The 20,562-nt window shown below is 43.0% G+C and overlaps 1 protein-coding gene across 1 annotated transcript; it reads left to right on the top strand.

Moving 5' to 3' along the window:
- Positions 1-434: 434 nt before the first annotated feature.
- Positions 435-19,557, top strand: edar (ectodysplasin A receptor). Its single transcript, XM_061089141.1, has 11 exons — positions 435-482; positions 1,866-1,985; positions 4,778-4,959; positions 7,273-7,358; positions 11,647-11,724; positions 11,865-11,990; positions 12,175-12,249; positions 15,231-15,303; positions 17,805-18,096; positions 18,211-18,274; positions 19,172-19,557. Exons 1-11 carry the CDS (start codon positions 435-437, stop codon positions 19,555-19,557), a joined length of 1,530 nt encoding a protein of 509 aa, XP_060945124.1.
- Positions 19,558-20,562: the final 1,005 nt, after the last annotated feature.

Raw genomic sequence — 20,562 nt, 5'->3', positions numbered from 1 at the left:
AACTTTAGCCTCGTGACAAATAGATGTAGCGCAGAATTGGACAATTAAGTAAACATTATAAGTGATATCACCAACCTTTATTGAAGCAGAGGTTAGCCAACGGTGATCTGTGCTCGCACACATGAGCCAGAGGAATGCCATGGGCTGTTCTGCTGCAGTTACATGTTTATGGGCGATGACGTGATGCTAACAGGACAGTGAACTCATCAGGACCACACACACACACACACACACACACACACACCCTCACACACACAAACACTGACAGCACTACTGTTGGCAGCTGCGCTTAGATTCATGACTCTACTGTTTCGTAAGTGGAGTTCGGTGCAGGAGCAGGAATGCTTGAAAGGATGGCGAACAATTAACGCTGTATGTTTACAAGGATTAATTCTGTCTTTGATCTCCATGTCCCCCAGGAAGAAGACGCAAACATGTCAGAGAGGAGAGGTCAGAAGAAGTCCATTTTCCTGTCATTATTAGTAAGTTTTTGTTTTTGTATCTCCTCATTTCCTGTCTCTACTGCCTTAATCCCCTCTGTCCTCCAGCTTTAATACTCGTCTTCAGCTGCTGTCAGGCTTTCTTTTTGTTTTAACTCTGTTTATTCCTATCCTATCTTTTTCCAATACAACCTTTATTTCTTGTCCTCCCACGCTTCACTAATGATACACTTAAAACTTTCGACTGTAAAATTTGAATTAAGTCAGTGCAACACGTTGTTTAAAACTCATCCAGTGTTTCCTGCCAAACCCTGATACACATTCAACCGGAGATAAGCGGATGCGGTGCACATGTGCAGAGATGAGTGCTGAATTTACATAGGCCAGGCTGACTGGTCCTCTCAATGCATTGTGGGATAGCTGTCTCCACAGATCTAGCATGGTGTACGGGTATGACAGGAAGTTGTTTTTCCAACAGTGGAAAACTGAAGAGGAGAAGATTATTATTACAGCGTCTTCAAAGACAAAGTGCAGCTCATGGAGAGAGTTTTTGTAAACAACGCCTGCCGGTAATTGCTCGATAAATACTTACAGTGACCCTTAAATGTGTCAACACGCCAACAAAGGAGAAGGGCAGCGGATGTTTTGTAGATTTTTAAACATATTTAAATAAATAAGATGCTTGTTGGTTGCAAAATAAGGACCTTGACATGTTAAAGGGGCATTCCACCAAATTTGTTTGAGTATTTGCCGTATTACCAGTAAATACAGGACAAATGTCAGTCCATTTTTTAAAATCCGGTTTAGACCACAAAAAGATTATTTGGCCTGAAATGATGCAACGTAGATTTGTATATTCACTCACGCAGCGTCCTGCGTCTGCTGTCATGGGATGAGGAAGAGAGGGAGATGTTATTAAAACAACAGAGAGAAGATGGAGAGAATTAGTCATGCACTCGCCTGCTTTCCCTCCATCATTTTCTGGGCTGCAGATGATTTCTTAAAGTCAGTTAGTTTGTTTGGAGAAGCACGAAGTCTGCTGGTAAAGCCATGAACACCAGCTGCAACTTATTACAAAGAGCCACTAGGACACAATGCCACACACACACGCGTGCACAGAGACACCAACACAACACACAGACACACACACGCTCATTCCAGTGTTGTGGAAACTGTCTCATTAACACACACACAAGATGATCTCCACTAATCTGATGAAGTCGGGGCTGTGATGTTTGTTTTCTTTGCTGTTTGGTTTTTGTAAATTAAAAACGATGATGCTGATTCTGCTGAATGAATCAGCATCATCATCCAGTGCAGTTGTTCATCTCTGCGTTGGTGTGAATTTGTTAGTTTTAACAGACATATTTTACAACATGTTGACTGACAGTCTGTCCCTCTGTCTCTGTCTCCCTCTCCCTCTAGGTGTGCTGCATGTTTGCCAGTGCAGAGTATTCCAGCTGTGGAGAGTACGAGTTCTTCAACCAGACCAGTAACAGCTGCCAGGCCTGTCCTCAGTGCCAGCCGGGACAAGAGCCACATATGGTAAGACAAACGCACACACGCACATACGATCCAACATTTATGTGTACCCATAAAGAAAAGAAATTGATAAATAGCATGAAAAAGTGACTTCATGAACCCTCATGTCATTTTTGCTCAGACCACACACAATCACACATAGCTGCAGTGAAGAGTGCCTAAATTCTAATTTCCCTATGGTTTATTGCTCCCATTGACTTCCACGTGAAGGCATGCATTAGAGTGAATGACTTGCAGTAGTCACATAGTGATTTAGCCCCCGTCAGTCAGTCTGCTGGCAGCCAAAGAAAACACCGAGCAGGTAAACGCTTCAGTGGGCACCGCGGGGTGCCACACCCTCTCAGGAGAGGCAGCTGCAGGGGAGAGAGCTGAAATGTGAACAGAAATAACTCTTGTTAAAATCAAAAGTGTTTATGTCTGGGCACAGATTTTAGTGCTTTCCTTTCTATTGCGTTGTTTACTGACAAATTAGAGTTGCATCTGTACCTGTATCTGCACCTGTAGACACATGCAGAAATGATCTGCCTGCTTTAACCACAAACATCTGTCTGTCTGTGGAATGCTTCTTATCGGCCTCACATTCAACATTATTGAAATTTGAATAAACAGACGACCAGTGCTCTGAAGAAGTTGCTGGGGTCCGGGGGTAGAGACGGATCTCAGTCTTGACAGTAACATTCATCGAATCACTTCCAATTTGTCTTCAAAGTAAACACACTATTGTTTTTTGCTGCAGTGCTTTACATTGAGCTGAATCACAGAGCTTTTATTTTGACGACACAATAACTTTGCTAGAGAAGAGAACTGAGTATGCTCAATAAAGCCCCTTACACGTGGTTCAAACATTCATTAACTGTCACTCGGTGGCCATAAACAGTTTCTACATTTCTCTTTGCCCAGAAGTTGATGATATTTGAACAAAATATAGTGATCACAGTTTGTTTCTGCTGCCCCAAAAGTAGCCGAAAAGGAATTTGAAGGCTACAAGTTTAAATATCAAAACTGTGCAACTTTCCGCCCGTTCTTCCTTTCCTCTGTCCTTGTCTCCTTTACCTCCATGAGCTGGAGAGCATTAAAAAAAAAAATCAAAACAAATCGCATGAACGTTCCCACCGTGTCGGTTTAATTTTCCCTTCCGTTCCCACTTCCGACCTTCCTGACCTTGTGTTCACTGAGCTTCCGAGTGCTTAAAGTAAACATCCCAACAATGCGTTGTGTTTGAACTTGTAAAATCAAGTGATCCACTCGTCTCCCTCTCTCTCTCTCTGTCTCTCGCTCTCTCTCTCTGTCGGAGTCGAGAGGTTCAGTCTCAGGCCTCGGTCATGAAAGGGTAATTTAACCGTTTGTGAGCGGCAGAAACATGAAGGAACAAAGGGGTTTAATCAGTGAGATGAGAAGCTCCTTTGCACTTTCTCCTGCCCGTCTGATCCTCTTGGTGCCACAGTCTGTAATTCATGTGCTCTTCTGTTCCCTTGAGTTCCCCCTGCATGTGTGTGTGTGTGTGTTGACACTCTTTTAATCATGGAGTAACCATAGGGTTTTTCTCCACACTACAGAGACTTCAGAAAGTACATTGAAGACACACAATGAAGACGTTCAAGGCCGCTTTAAACTTGCATCTTGTATCCAGATTTTTTTCTGATGTAGCTGGAATACGTTTCCGTGCCAGTGTGCTGTACATCAATGTGCTGTAAACGCTGGAGTCAAACTTATATTTCTAAATGTCCTAACTGTCACTGAGTGAGGAAGAAAGTGTCTGTAAGGTGAAGACACATTAAAGAATGGGGTATTGAGCTTTCACATCAGCTTTCCTGATGTGTGAAAGCTGCAGGCCATTAAGCGGATGGTCCCTGCGGTGGCCTCATGGGCTGGAGGTTTGAGACGTTGCACCGCAACTTCCTCGGTGTGATAGGTCCCGGGAGATTTGTTGCATGTCATCACAGTGTCAACTCTCTCCCTTCGATGTCAACCTTCAAAATAAAAGCAAGGAAAGTGCCCCAAAGTCCCCTGTTGGTTTATAATTCCTGGTTCTATCGACCTTCGATATCCAAGAATCAAAGAGGCAACGAATTTGCTTTGAAAAGAAGCTTTCGATTGGTCCAGCACAGCTTTGATTTAGCAAACAGAAGCAGAGCCATGGTGAGCCTGTGTACGAAAAGATCCAAAGCCAGGAGCGACAGGATCCTGTCGGTGGCTCAGCACAGTTTCATATCAAACGATCGCAGCGAGACTCGCGGACGTCAAACAGAAGATAAGTGATATTAGATTTCTTTAGGAATCGGCTCTAGCCCAGAGCGAAGAGGCATAGGCTTGTTTTTAATAGACGGATGAAAGTAAAAGGGAACTGAAAGATGAAAGCAAGGGAGCAAAAAAAAAAAAGAGAAAGAGAGTATGTTTTTGTATGTGTGTGTGGCCTGTTGTTCAGCCTCCCCGCTGTGAGGAATTACCACGAGGAGATGGGAGGAGATTGATGCAAGAAGACAGAATGATGAGGTGGTCATTTTAAACACTACCAGGCATGGAGCGCTGCACACACACACACACACACACACACACACACAGGGACCTCCGCGACCAATCAGATGTCTATTTTGTCATTTCAACAGCAATGCCAGATTTGCTCAGGATACGGGCAGAAACAGATGTGTGCGAGTGTTTTTTTTTTTCTCTCTGTGTCCGCAGCACACACACATCGATCCGAAGAGCGTTGAGTTCATTTAAAATTGCACTAAAGGTTTTTAACCACTGATATACACACGTCTTTATGATTCTATGTGCACGTGTGTGTTTTGCAGACCTGCGGCTACGGTGTGAAGGACGAGGACTTTTCCTGTGTGTCGTGTCCGCATGGGAAATATTCCAAAGGGAAGTACGAGATCTGCAGACGCCACAAAGACTGCGACGCCCTCTACAAAGCCACGGTGCGGGCGGCGGGGACGCCGGACAGCGATGCCGAGTGTGGGCCGTGTTTACAGGGGTAAACCACACACAAACACAAGCTTCAAACCCCATTTGTTACTGTACAGAGGACATATAATTGATTATATGTGAATATACATATATATATTACACAGAGATTTACATGGTAAAATATGAATGCTCAGATCTTTGTGTAGATGTTTCCATACACTTGCTTTAAAGTAGCCCGAGCTGACATGTGAACAGACCACCCTGCTGCCGGGGGTCTCATGCGTCCCCTCGCTGTGCGCACAAACACACACTAAATCCTCCGCTCCTCCATTTGCACATGACAGCTGTGGATGCAACCCCTGTCACTTAAAAATATTAAGTCGGGTTTAAATGTTACCAGACCTCCCTCTCCTCCCTCCTCCCGTTCCTTTCTCGTCTCAGCGCTCAGCTTGTTGTTTTAAATCTGGTTGCTGAGGCACTTGATCAAATCATATTTCATTCGATATGTATGATTATGTGTGAGAAATGTATAATTAGGTGGGTCTTGAAGGCAAAAGTATGAGAGACTGATGATTTGGTGGAATTAGATGAACCCTCCCACTCCAATAAGGAGAGCGAGTGTTGAAATCGTTTCCTCTCATCATTCATCTGGATGCTGTCCGGCTGCCTCCTACTTTTCTTGGCTCTCGCTCCACTTCCACAGGATGTTTTTTTGCTTTTGATGAGTGTGATCGTTACAGGAAGCAGCGTGCACAGGAACATAGTGTTTGGTCTTGTCGTGTGTGTGTGTGTGTGTGTCTGTGTGTGTGTGCGCAGCAGAGAAGAACAGGCCTGAACATTTGTTAAAGTTAAAGGCCTGAAGCTGAGCGGAGGTGAAGAGCTGCAGGAGAAAGTGTCCGATACGAATTCAGCAGCACTTTCACATAATGAATTAAAGACTAAATAAATACTTAGCTAGTCACTTAACAGTTACTCTGTTTTGATAATACATAACAATTGTTTTTAAGCGATGAAGATCAAACATTTGGGCAGTGAGAAAATATTGTTGGACAAAATTTGAAAACAAATAGCTGCTGTATGACACATGTTAAACTTTGTAGGGCTCATAAAAATAAAGTCACATCTGTAATGATCATTGGAGAAAAAATTAATTCATGAGCTTTTGTCTTAATATACAAAAACGTAAAAACTTTTGTTATTTTTATTTTGGTCCGACTAATATAAAGTACTTTAATGCGATTATGTTATTCACTGACATTGTTGTTTATTGTGCAATACTAGTGTTGGAACTTGTGCAGAAATTGCATCTGTCTTCAGGATTTTTGCAGAAAATCTGTAAACATTGAGCACATTTCTGAAAGAAAAAGAATTCATATAACAAACTGGAATAGCACTCAGGGAATGCAGAACTCTGCCAAGGCCAAACACTCCCAGATTGAAACACATTTAAACTCACTAGAGACACTATTTTATTTGGATCAGCACCAAATTGCACACACACATAAATATCTGTACCCTGAACATGTCAGATGTTTTTTTCAACAAGATCCACGAAAATCAGGAGAAAGTTGAAAATGAAAATGTTACAGAAGGTGAAAAACTAATCCCTGTTCCAATGTTTAATGGGGTCTTCCTTTGTTCATTTTTGTGTAATCCTGCTAACTAACAAACAAACAAACAAAGGCAGAACTGTCTTGGCTGAGGCCATCATTATAAAATATTGAGTTAAATGCATTATTGAAATTTTACTGAAAAGAATCTAAAGCTTGTTGATTCCAAACGCAAGATATTCATTCAGCCTGATCTTTAAAATCTGTTCAACATTTGTAACTGTGCGTAGTTATTTGTAGTTTAAATTTAAAATCCATCTCCTTCAACCACACGTCCACCAACATCCACAGAGATCTCATGGAATTACACACAAGACCGAACCAGTCACTGTGACATACAGTACAGATATCTGATGGCACCTGCAGGCTGCACAACAACTCTGTATGCACATACCCATGGATGCTTCTGCTCTCAAGCCTAAATGATTTAGCACCACTGCCACTCATTCACACATTCAGGCCCTGGTTGCCTCGCCCTCCGTTCTCCTCTCATACACGTTCAGACGCTGGAGACTCAGGGCGATGTCTGAACCGAGCCAGTGTTTAGTGCCTTCGGGGCGTCAATTATGTACATTTCTTCACAGAGTCAAACTTTTCACCTCAGCTGCTTCCCCATACCTCAGCACTGTGCCTGTTAAGTATGTCTAGAAGGTAGGGAGGCTGCGGATTATCCACACCTGCCACGCTCACTGGTGTTTGCCTACCTTTAGGAATAAGCACAACTTTTAGGAAATCTATCCCACTGATACAAGCCTTTTTGTCTCCTATAGGTATTACATGCTGGAGAACAGACCCAGGAACCTCTATGGGATGGTGTGCCACTCCTGCCAGAACGCACCACGCAACACCAAAGAATGTAAGAGCTGCTTCTTCACACTTTAATTCCTCCCTCCATCCCTCTCTCCCCTTCCTTCCTTCCTTCCATTCTTCATCTCTTGCAATCCTTCTCCACCGCCGACCTCTATTTATTCTCTACTCAACCATGAATTCCCCCTGTTTTTCTTTTTCAACACTCATCTTCACAGCTTCCTCAACGCAAACACGGATCTGGTTTCCGCCAGATTAAAAAACCCACCAAACAATAAAGTTTTCTGTCTAAATGAAAGGAAATAAAAGAAGACAGGCTTCTGCGAAAAGCAGATGTAACTGTGTGTCAGAAGCTTGGCCGAGGTCTAAGGGAAACAAGTGGGGGTCCGATGTTGTGCCGAGTCCCCCCGGCCCGGTCGCTGTCCTTCCTGTCACTGGGCCTCGCTGGTGGACATCCTCTGCCCTAAATGATCATCATTCATAACCTCACTGCCCCTCATACCTGACTGTGTGTGCACAGTGTGCATGTGTGCGTGTGTTTTGGTGCCAGCTGTTGCTGCGACCACATCAGCACACGATAATATCTCCCAGAGGTTGTCTCCAGGGTTTTTTTCTTTCTGTTTTGCATCTGCCTCAGCGGCTCATAAACATTTCTTTACACTTGGGGCACAAAGCCTGACACGTCAAATTGATTGTCACTCATTGGTCCTCTGTGATTTCAGGCATTTTTTTTATCCTCGGTTTTTCTAAATGCCATCCCAGCAGATGGCAGTCAAGGGAAAATTAAGTTTTGATATGTTGCAGATTTTATATTTGCATTTGACAGAGGTGATAATGCAGATAGGGATATTGCCACCATATGATTTAGTGTTTATAGCACATGAGCATTTCTGCTAAATGAGTCCTCACAACTGTAGTGTATTATTTTTAATTTCCCAGTAATTTAATTTAAATAATTTGTCACTGATTCCTCTGGAGATTGATCATAAACAGCCCCTGCACATTTTTCAGATTATAAATGTCATTAATAGTATTAGTTAACATTCATCAGCTTTAAATCTTTCTCATGCACAGCGTAGTTGGATTCATCTGTTTTTATCTACTTGCCAAGATGTGTGCATGTTATCAAGCCTTTTAGTTTGAAAATCAGCCTCAGTATTTAATCAAGGAGATTAATGGATTTTCATTTTAGCATTCATCTTCTGTAAGGTGCTAATTCCTCAGTCAGAAAACAGTCAAAACAGTTTTTCTGCAGAGAGGGAGACAATTATTGATGTTGTCCTGCTTTGCCCTAAGTGTCTCTGTCCACATGGAACAAACAGATCACACTGATCATGTCAACAGATCTCAACAGTGTTTTTGAATCTCACTGATGAATACATATATGTATTATAGATCTTTATTTAGATAAATATAGATCCATATAGATATAGATGACAACAGGAACATTATTTATGGGCCCATAATTGCTCAAAATCCCCCTTTGAGTGTAATTGAATATCCCAGAAATTAATTGTGTTGTTGTTTTGTCACATTTAATGAGTGCGTTTGGAAAGATGAAAACCTCAAAAAGCAGCCCTGTCCTGCAGCGCAGAGGGTATGACAGAGGAGTGTGTGCGTGTGCGTGCGTGAGTGTGTGTACATGTGCATGTGGATAATTTAACACTTGCTTTTCAACAGCGCTGTAATTGTCTCTCCCAGGCATGGAAATAAGTGATTGAACGATGGTGTGAAGATGTGCGAATAAGATAGAAAGAATGATGACAAATAATTTCATTATTCATCGTGTGTTCCTACAGTTTCCATATCGATTTAGATCAGGATATTGACATCACTCTTATTTCTGGCTGTTCATGCAGCTGCTGTTTACAACATGGTTGTTTGAACACTTTGGTTTTTGTATGGTCCAAACAAACAAGCTGCAGAGTGTGTGTGTGTAGAATATGTGGATATTGGTGATCTTCAGAGGTGCAGATATATTTTCACACCACTCACTATACATGGACATCAATATCAACTAGTGACCTTATTCAGAATAAGACATTATTTCCATTATAGTTACTTCCGTCTAATTTTGCAAAAGCTACAACTCCTTTTTTATTCTTCCGTCTTCAGGGCAAGCGTAAGTTGGTAACTGCAAAATGCTGTGAAAACTCCTTTAGGATGTTATAATGTGATTACATGTGTCAGTAATAAGTGTCTTATTCAGACTATTGTCTTAATGGGGTTTATATGGGAACATAGGTGTCCATGTAAACATGGGACAGAGACAGACTGGCTGTTTTCCCCTATTTCCACTCCTCAGGCTTATCCAAGCTAAGTGGCTGCTGACGACAGACACGAGTGTGGTATCAATATTCTCATATAAACGTTGGCAAGAAAGGCAAACAGGTTTCCCAAAATGTGCAACTATTCATTCAAGAATGTTTTTGATTTCTGCTCTAGAAACCTAAAATGCGTCACTACTTTTCTCTTGACCTGAACCTGACAATTTATGGCTTTTAATGAACTGATACAGATGTAATCAATATTGTGTCGAATCCGTCCATGAGACGGATGAGAACCCGGCAACGCAACCTGGTATCTGAAACAACTTTGATTTGTGTTGTTAGAAGATAACATCGCACAGAGCATCCTTTATTTCTCTTATGTCTGTTAAATCAGCTTGTGATACATTTTAATTAAACGCCTTTAGATCAGAACTGCCCACCCGCAGCAGTAGAAAGAAAAGGAGCTGAACGCTGGGAGTTCTCCTGAAGGCAGGCTGACACTCGCCGTGTAATCTGTAAATTACCCGGCTCCTGCCTACCTCTGTGTCTGTGTGTGTGTGTGTGATAATTAAAACTTCAGTGGGTATGAGAAAGAAAGATGATTAACGTGTTAGTGCTTGCGCTGATGCTACTCTCTGGCAGACAGACTCTAAAGTCTGTAGGCATCGCTCAAATTCCACCATCAACTTTTAGCTTTTTTATTGACTTTTTCTGCCATTCTGACTTTTTTTTCCCGATCAGCTGCCAATACACATAAATACTTAAAATAGATAAGTGTATAAGTTTAATAAGAGTTTTGCTTCCCCCCCTAGAGACACCAGACACACGTTGGATTATATCAAAGTTTGATTTATCGGAGGTTAACCTTCGATTCATCCCCACTTAAAGACGTATAACGCTTCTCACCTCAGACAAAGTGCCCGTTTTTCATGTCGGCGCCGCTCTGTAATTCTGCTCCTCTCAGTTTGTTTGGACCCGAGCATCCAGATTGCCCTGCAGTATCACCGCTTTGCACTATGTGTTATTCAGCCTTTGAGACGTGATTAGGAGATGAAACCGCAAGACGCTAAACAAAATTCCAGTTCAGACTCATATCCTTGTCCCAGGGAGTGTAAACACATACCCGGAGTTAATGTCTGCAGCCACAGGGCACCGATGTGTGTGTGTGTGTTTGTGTGTGTTTGTGTGTGTGTGTGTGTGTGTGTGTGTGACATGAGTCTCAGAGACCATGGGAAGTGGTAGGGCACATGCCAAAAAGGTGAACAGTATATCAAGTTGGGGAAATAAAGGACTGATTAAGAGAGCAGATTTACGAGCTGCCAGGGGTTTTATAGCTCAATTAGAAGCGAGTAAAAACAATTGATGAATAATCTAGTCGCAGAGACAGAGACGGGGGGGGCATAAGAAATAGAGACATCTGGACTGCGAGTTGTTTTCTAGCGCCCGACCTCCACTACAGCAGGAGTAAGTCAAAAGATTGAGTTCAGGACAAACTGTTTGTGTGGATAATTTGACATTTTAACGCCTGCAAACCATTTTGGGGGAAAAAACGAAAAGGTCCATAAAATGCAAAGCCAAAGCTAACACGCCACCACCAGCACCAGCTAATGATCGGATGTGAACTCTGCCAGGGACTAATTGAAATGGTTTGTGGTGGAACAATCTGCTGTATTTTATATGATTTGGAAGAAAGTAGTCATCCGGTTAGAACAAGGGCACCATGCTTATTCTGTGTCCTGCTGCAATTGAAATGAGAAGATTGATTCCACTGTGTGCGCAGTACATGTGGTACAGCCAGTTAGCCAGGGGAAATGTGGATCTAGTGAATTTAAAAAGTAGTTTGATACGGGGACTGATGGGTTTCCAGTCCTTGTGCCAAGGTGATCTAACTGGCACACGCTTCATACTCACTGCAACAACATTATAATTATACCAATCTGTTCATCTAACTGTTGACGGTAAATAACCATGTTTCCCAAATGAGAAACGGTTACTTTAATTAAAGTTGCCACCGGTTTTGGGTTAGTAAACTGGGACTGAGGTGTGTTTATGTGTGTGTGTTTACAGGCATGCAAAGCAGTAAACCAAAAGAGAAACCTCCCATTGACCCTGGCAGCACGACAGTGTTCCCTCACCTGGATAAAGGTAAATGCAAATACACACAGACGAAAATATACAGTCATCCACCATCTTTTATCATCCCTTCTAACTCATACACACATGCAGCCACACACTCTCTTACAAAACTTTCAACCATCAATCATAACCATGGCTCCATGTTTCAGGTACCAATGGACAGGGTCACCTAGCCACAGCTCTCATCATCGCCATGTCAACCATATTCATCATGGCCATCGCCATCGTCCTCATAATCATGTTTTACATCCTGAAGGCCAAGCCGAGCGGCCAGGGTGAGCGGCGCACGCACGCACAAACACACACACACACACACACACACACACACACACACACACACACACACACACACACACACACACACACACACACACACACACACACACACACACACACACACAGGTGGGCATTTGTGATTAATGATGATTTGTGTTTCTTTGTGCTTGTGTGTGTCTGCAGCGTGTTGTTCCGGACAAGTTGTGAAGGCAGTGGAGGCTCAGACCATCAAACAGGAAGACAAGAAAGATGTTCCAGGTGAGACAGGATGGCCACACACACACACACACACATCCGTTTGTACGACTATCTACGTCTAGGACCCTTACCCTAATCTTAATCATCCAAACTAAAAGCCTTAAGGCCGGCGTATGCTTCTGCGTTTTCACGGGCCCGGAGACGCAGGAGCCCTTCCGGGCCCCTCACGCCCCTTCGTACGTCCTTACGTGGGTCGGCCAATTTTTCTAACTAGACGGCAAAGCCCCGCAAGCGTCACCCGGCCGCGAGGGCTGTGATTGGTCTGCTGACTACATCATTTTCCGGAGTCGACACTATGTCCACTATAACCCGTCACTAACCGGCGGATTTTTTCGCCAGAAAAAGGCTCTGAGGAGCCGCCGTGGCGATGTATATAAATCGCTCCTCTTCTTGCCACACACGAAGAAGAGCCGACTTCGACAAAAAACAAATTGCATGGGAACCCGCGCAACGGTTGGAAAACCATGAATGAGAACGAGTCCTGCGTTACAGCTGCGTGCCTGCGGGCCCCTGACAACGCAGAAGAATGCTCCGGCCTTTACCCTAACCCTTAACCTTAACCTAAATCTAACCCTAATAAAACCAGGTGTCAGGTCTATGCTTAAAATGTTGCTCACAAAGATAGAGGTACAGGAACACACACACACTGAATTAGTAATGAGACATTAGGCGTCTCATAGAATCCTGTTTGACGAGCCTCACAACCAGAACTGCCTCAGTTCCACTTTGTAGCCGTAACAATGAAGAATGAATCTGTTTACATGCACATTAATCTCCTGGTTATGAGCCTCACCCTGGTTTTCATTATAATCCGGATGTGATGTTTACATGAAACTTAAGTAATGTTGTTATTCGTATCCTTGTATACAGGATCCTAATATTATCCACATTTTTGGCCACATGCATAAGAGCAGGCACGCGTTTAACTCAGCGTTTCATCGAGCATGTACAGGCTCCTCAGAACAGGCAGAAGTGGTTTAATCCAAAGTTCTGAAAACAAATTGTGACATTTAAAGATATTAAATGTTACAATTCTTTTTTTGTTTTTTTTGGGACTTATATTGCGACTTTTGTGCTTACACATACAAAGTGATTCAACAATGGTCAAACGCAGAGAAATCCACAATTTCATTCAAAGCAGTGGAACGTTTCATCTTGGTCGACATCGGGTTTAACTTCCAGAGCAAATGATGAATGACGAAGGAAGAACCCACCGCTCGCCAGTTGGCCAGTTAGCTGTTTGTTGCTTCTACCGTTTGTACTGGTCACTCGTTATGGATCAAGAGTATCGTTGCCTTCTGCTGCGCGTTCTGTCACAAAGCTTCAAACATACAAGAGACAAGAAACAGTGTTGACGACAACAAGTCCCATGATCCCACGCTGCTTCATGACATCATCAAACTGATCTTATGAGATTGTTTTGATTGAGAGACCCCTAGTGGCAATTACAGATTATATTTGATTTAGATAGCTTGAACACATCATTTTTTCACACGTAAACCAAGGATGCCAATCAAAGTACATTTCCCCAAGATTTGACAGACTGTGAGATAATTATTTTGTAATTTGTCTTGCTCAATTTGATATATTGAAATTGTGTCATAAAACCTGAAAAAGGGTAAAGCGTTAAATTACACTAATATATTGACAGGGGGTGTTTGTACTCTACTGTGTGTTAGCAACATCTGTTTTACGTCTCCTCTAATGTTCTCAGTGTTTTAATATCCGCGTAAATATAATAAACAGGCCGACACTGATCATCACCACGTCTCCGTAAACTCCACCCACACCTCTCAGGTCCCTTAACGACGAGCCCACGAAACGAGCGCTCAGTAGCAGATGCACTTTACACTTGAGCCACTTCAAAAATACACTACATTTATCACAGAGCCACTCGCAGCTCCGTAATTATAGCAACAAGGCAAACTGTAATTTGAATTTTTTTTTTCACTCCTGTATGACAAGAATAATCACAGTGACCCAGCACACAATTTGCGTGACAGTCAGATGAGGCCTGAACACGCACCCCCCAGCAGTGATTACGGCGACATGTGTATAATTTGACTCGATCCTCTTCACCCTCGGCTCAGGTGGCTGCGACCGGCTTACGAGCTAAACCCAGACACTTTATATCATCTGTAATCAGGCTTATAGTCGCTCCAGTGTTATCCAACAACTTCCTGTAGCGCTGTGGGCTTAGATTTTCTTTTTTTCTTCTTTTATTTGACGCTGCATATTTCATTTATTCGTGCAGAAAATTCTTTATTCTCTGGTACATGCACGTTGCATCATGGGACATTTGAACTCCTCTTTCATCACATCTGCGTTAAACATGTTATCGGACAGATCTCATCCAATCTGACTGAATCCCATTTAAATGTTAATGCAGTTTTGTCTCCGTGTGTCAGTCTGGTATGTACATGTGTGTACGTATGATGATTTCAGCATGATTTATGCAAATGTGTTGGTGTGTGTGTCTGTGTGTGGTGAGGGACCTGCAGTGGGATGAGTACCTCCTGGTGGAATGTGAAGCTTCCAGAGCTAAAGCCATGAGTCGCTTTAGGCCCCGTCTCTCCTGACAATGATGCTCTGTTCAATTTCACTCGCAGACTGACTGACTAACCATATACATGTGGCCTGGTTGCAAAAACACACACACAGACACACACTCTCACTCACACTGCCACAAACACATTGTGTGTTATGACAAGTTCGCTCAGTTAATGGCTGCTAAAAAAATTCGATCTGAGTTGTGAGTGAGTGTTGTGCGTCTGTGTGTCAATACATGTGGGATGACGGGTGCGTGTGTGTGTGTGTGTGTGTGTGTGTGAGTGTGTGTGTGTGTGTGTGTGTGTGAGTGAAGCTCATTGCTTGAAGCTCTACCGGAGCTGTCTGTCACTCATGTAGAGACAGAGTTAATAAGTTTGTGTGAAACATGAACGCATGTGAACGTGTGTGTCTTCTCATTTTCTCTCTCTTAGACAATGTGGTGATCTACTCAGAAAAGGACGAGTTTGACAAACTGAAAGCCCCCCCGCAGAAGACGGTCAAAAGGTGAGAGACGCCTGTTGATTCGTTAGAAGCACTGCTCCTCTTCAGTTGGTACGGAGTTTGATGAAATGGTTATTAGTGATTATTCGTTAAATCACAACAACCTACGCTCTTTCTAACAAAATAACTTTTAAAAAAAATTTAAGATATGATTGTTTATTGATAACTATGGGGATATGTAGTTTTAATATCATTTTTTTATTTATCTTGACAAATAAACAAATTCAGCATTTTCACATGATGTAAATGGAATACATACTATACACATGGGTAATATACTGGGTATATAGTACGTGATTTGGTTTTTAAACACCATTGTGTGCCTATCTTTGTGTGCGTCTTTGTGTTTGTAAGTGGCGACACAGAGACGCGACACAAAAGAAAGAAGCTTTCATCATTTTTGCAGCATCTGCCTGTAATTAAGCCCTAACAAAACAAGTCACTGCAGCAGTAGCATCACTGCTGCTGGCATATTGTGTGTGTCTTATCCACACAAAGATGTGTGTGTGTGTGTGTGTGTGTGTGTAGGAGGCATGTTAAACGCAAGTGAAGTTGAGGTTTTCTTTTGTACTAATGAAGCAGACAGCTGAGACGTGGGTTTTGGGGGGTGGGGGGTGAGGTGGAGTATAGATGAGCCCTGAAGCCCAACCTAACCCTGTTGGAGCCGATAGGGGTATTTATTCCAGGCTTCACCTAAAACCACCAGCAGGTGAAAGCACATCCTGGCAGACAACAAAAGGACGACAGTTTTTCTCACCTTCATCTTTTTTGCATATATTTCACCCCCCCCCCAAGTGCACACAATGCTGCTTTATGGGTGCTGGTAGCTGATGGATGCGAGAGGTGTGGAGACGCATGATTGCGCACAGCACAGCACAACACAACACAGCACAACACAACACACAATCCTACAGTCAGCTTTTCTGTAGTTCTACATTTTCTGTAATGTTATAGTTCTTGCAAGGGAATGGGGCTAAATCACAGAATAGATGACACACACGCACGCACACACACACACACACACACACACACACACACACACACACACACACACACACACACACACACACACACACACACACACACACGCACACACACACCTCCATTAATAGTGTGGTGTAGCATCATGCCAAAGGATGTGCTAACTCACTGCTGTAACTGCCAGCGTGGGTGTTAGATTTCCAGGAAACAATGGCATTTTGTGTGTGTGTGTGTTGAGGAAAACGAGCATGGGACTGTGAAACAATGGCGTTCTCTGTCAACAAGGTGCTTTTGCGAGAAAAACCCAGAGCAGGCGCGGGGAGGGAGATGATGGGTAATAAAATGATATTATACGGTATCATGTTGTTAAATCCCAGCGCTATTTCAGTCAACCACGGGAAACAGCTCCGAAACATCCGCAGCTATGGCAACAACAGAATCATTCTTCTACGAGACGTTTTCATTGGTCAATTTGGACAAAGATCCTGAGTCATTCTGTGTGTGTTGGCTGTCACTCCCACCTTTAATTATATAGAAGGGCAGCACAACTATACACTCTGCCAATAACTCCAAGGAGTGCATATTCATTGATATGTCTGAGGCAAATCAGAAAAAAGTCATCTTACATCTGAGTGTAATAGCAATTTATCTAAAGTAATTTTGTTTTATTGCTTAAAGCTTTTATTCATGACAAAATATCGTCATGTCCTTGCAATGAAAATAAGCTCCAACACATTTTATTGTGCAGTTTGATAACTTGTGTGTTACTTTCCGGACAGTACGTTTTTTTTTATGTATAATGAGTACTGTAAAAATAGATTTGTATAAAGGTCCAGGGAGTTCAGGGGGATCCATTGATAGAAATGGAGTATAATGTTAATACAAATTTTTTCATCAGTGTATAATCTCCTAAAATAAAGACTCATTGTGTTTTCATTACCTTCAAATGAATATTTTATATCTACATTGGGAGTGGGTCCTCTCCCACAGACAGCGGGGATTAAAAGTTAATTACTACTTTGTTTTTAAATAGTATTAAAAGGTAGTACTTTGGATTGTAAAGGTTAACTGCAACATGAGTCACGGCTGCAAGAGGCGGGGTCTAATGTTACCTGACTGCTCTGATTGGATCAGTGGACCAATTCCCCTCTTGTTACTGATGTCATTTAAAAATATAGAATCCTAGAGAAGGCCTTTTACATTTTGTTACCTGCAGGCATGTATTACATGAATGGGCTTTTAATGTGAAAGTGAACCCTAAATTGCAGAGTTGCCTACTAATAAAGCTCAAACACAAAATATACAACTCATGTATTGCATTTAATGGTAAGTTGTATAAGAGTTAAATGTAAAAAAAAAAAAAAAATCTTTACCTGTCTATAGTGGTAACAATGTAGGAGCGCCAAACAATTACTGGCAGGAGACCATATTCACATTTGAACCGCGTGTCTGGTCTCTGAGTTTTGTGTAATACCAGAGAATATGTTGCACATGTGTTCCAACGAGTGTCTTTGTCTGTGCAGTGAAAACGATGCATCATCAGAGAACGAGCAGCTGCTGAGCCGCAGCATCGACAGCGACGAGGAGGCTGCGTCCGACAAACTGGGATCAGCCGACACCACCATCACCAACCAGCGCCTGGTGAACCTGGGCAACAAGCCCGACCTCTGCCTCCTCTCTCTGGGGCGCCATGACAACGACCACGCCTGCAACGGGTCCCCGACCATCACGTCCGGCCTGAGTCCCAACCACATCGCCAACAATAACCACATCAGCAACATGAATGCCATCAATAACAACAATAAAACCCCAGGGGTAAGGAAGAAGGACCCTTTTAAGAAATTACTGCTGTAAAAAATATGATTATGAACAGATCTCCAGTTTAGCATCATCTGGAAATCACAAATGGATTTTGTTTTAATCTCGCAGATGCTACAGAGTCGAAGGAAAAAGATCCTGGATCTGTACGCCAGAGCCTGCAATGTGACCGAGGGTAAGGCTGGATCTATCTCCATACTGTGGAGGAATTTCACTTGTTCTATGAACTGCATTTAAGTGTCATTTTCAAAAAAGTATGTTCGTTCATGCACTCATATATATAATATATAATATATATTAGAACTACGGACCATTAAGCCATGGTCCAGTCTTCCCCATGATTGTGGTTACATATAAGGAAATACACGGTATTTATTATGAATGAATATTAAGTAACCCGAAACTTAATTTTAAATAAAAAAAATGCTTGAAACATTTTAGTTTAAGTGTAATGAGTCTAGGACAGGGGTTTTCAAACGGGGGTCCGCGGCCCCCTGGTGGTCCGCGACGGCATTGCAGGGGGTCCGCGAAATTCGCTTTGAAATTTCAACACATTTCCAGATTACTTATGACTATCGTGAAAAATATCTAAAATAAGAAAAATATGCTTAAAATAATATAAAGGTGCTGGTGATCATGAGGTTAAACTTAAGTAGGCCTTTTTAAGTAGGCATTTTAATTTTGTTTTCAATTCTTAAGCACTGAAAATCAACCGTTTTTGTTGTTTTTCACACAGATTTTTCTAGTATTGTTTGAGGTTTTTAAGCAGATATATCGTTTTTTAAATAAAACCAACATGGAAAACCAAATGTTAAAACTTCCTTCTATCCAGATGCATGCACACACACACACACAAATAGGCACTCGCGCATAGGCACATCAGTGGGCCGCGGATTACTTTCTAGTCAGATGGGTGGTCCCTGGGACAAAACCAGTTGAAAACCCCTTGTCTAGGATATAAGAATTTTTCATATTCTTATATAACGGTCAAAAAATGATGAGCTTTTTCACGATTTTCACATTTTTTGAGATGCACCTGTATTTCCGCTCTAACCCTCCTGTCCCTCTGCAGGCCTGAGCCCCACAGAGCTTCCCTTCGACTGCCTGGAGAAGACCAGCCGCATGCTGAGCTCCTCCTACAGCAGCGAGGCGGCCGTGGTCAAGACGTGGCGGCACCTGGCCGAGAGCTTCGGCCTGAAGCGAGACGAGATCGGCGGCATGAGCGACGGCCTGCAGCTCTTCGAGAGGGTCAGCACGGCGGGCTACAGCATCCCCGACCTCCTGACCCGCCTGGTGCAGATCGAGAGGCTGGACGCCGTGGAGTCGCTCTGCTCCGACGTGCTGGGCTGCGGCGAGATGACGGTGGTCAACGGACGGCCAGGCATCAGCAGCTTTCACAGCCAGCTGGTGTGTCAGTCCCAGTACCCGTCACCCTCCCAGCGCTGCGCCAGTGTCTAGACGTGTGGTGGAGCAGAGACTTAAGAGACTGGGACGCCTTACAGTATACATTTCATTAGGGACAGAGACTAGGAGGACAGCACATATACAGCAAACCTATTACACCCATCACATGAAGAATGTCCGTGGACCTTTGCAGGCACACTTCTTTTTTTCGCCCATCATGGTTCTCTCTCTTTCAAGAAAGCTAGCAATGTGAAATTGTTTCCTTAACTCCCATCTTTCTAAACTTTTACAGAGGTCGAGAAAGACAAATATGAACGATTGCTCGGGTTCAGATTATTCTCGTTTGGTTGTTTAGATATTTTCATGCATGCAACTAAAAACTAAACAATATTTTTCGTAAGCAGTATTAAAAAAGAAACACAACCATAGTCAAGAGTGGAGTCTGGGAGTAGAATGAATTATCTGAAGATTTGATTAAATTTGCTCTTTTGAGAGTTCATACTGTACAATTCACAGAATTTCTCTGCTGCTTGTGCGAAGTATGTAAATCACACTCTTGCTACAGCTACTTCCTAAGCCGTGATCCAGACTGTGACCCCCCTCACCCCCTAGTAATTCTTCCAGTCTACCCCCCCCCCCCCCTTTCCCCTTTCACCCCTGCGCTGCGGTCTAGCGCTGCCGCCAGTCCTAATTATTTGGCGTGTGGCTTGCCGGGCCCCTAATAGGCTGAGGTGTTGTGGTTTACAGAGCGGGTGCAAAGTGCCTGTGATTTCCATCACCCAATTAAGCATTTAGGGCCACTTAACCACTGAAAGCCCAGTGGAAAATCTATAAAAAAACGTGCATTAAAATGTAGAGATGCCACAGCAACAGGCATGACTAAGTGCCTCCGGGGGGGTTCTGCGCTGCGAGCACCGGCCGCGGTGGAAGCACGGTACGCTCGTCCTGCAGCGTCTGATCCCGCTCAGCTCAGTCATGCTCAGACAGGATTTAAGCTCTCCTCTACCCTATGGGACCAATATAGCAAATGAGAACAATGTGCAGGCGTGTGGGTTGTCC

The sequence above is a fragment of the Limanda limanda genome, chromosome 16, assembly GCF_963576545.1.
Source record: "Limanda limanda chromosome 16, fLimLim1.1, whole genome shotgun sequence".
NCBI lineage: Eukaryota > Metazoa > Chordata > Actinopteri > Pleuronectiformes > Pleuronectidae > Limanda > Limanda limanda.
Note: the sequence above shows the minus strand (reverse complement) of the source record. Positions and strands in the feature narration are given on the sequence as shown.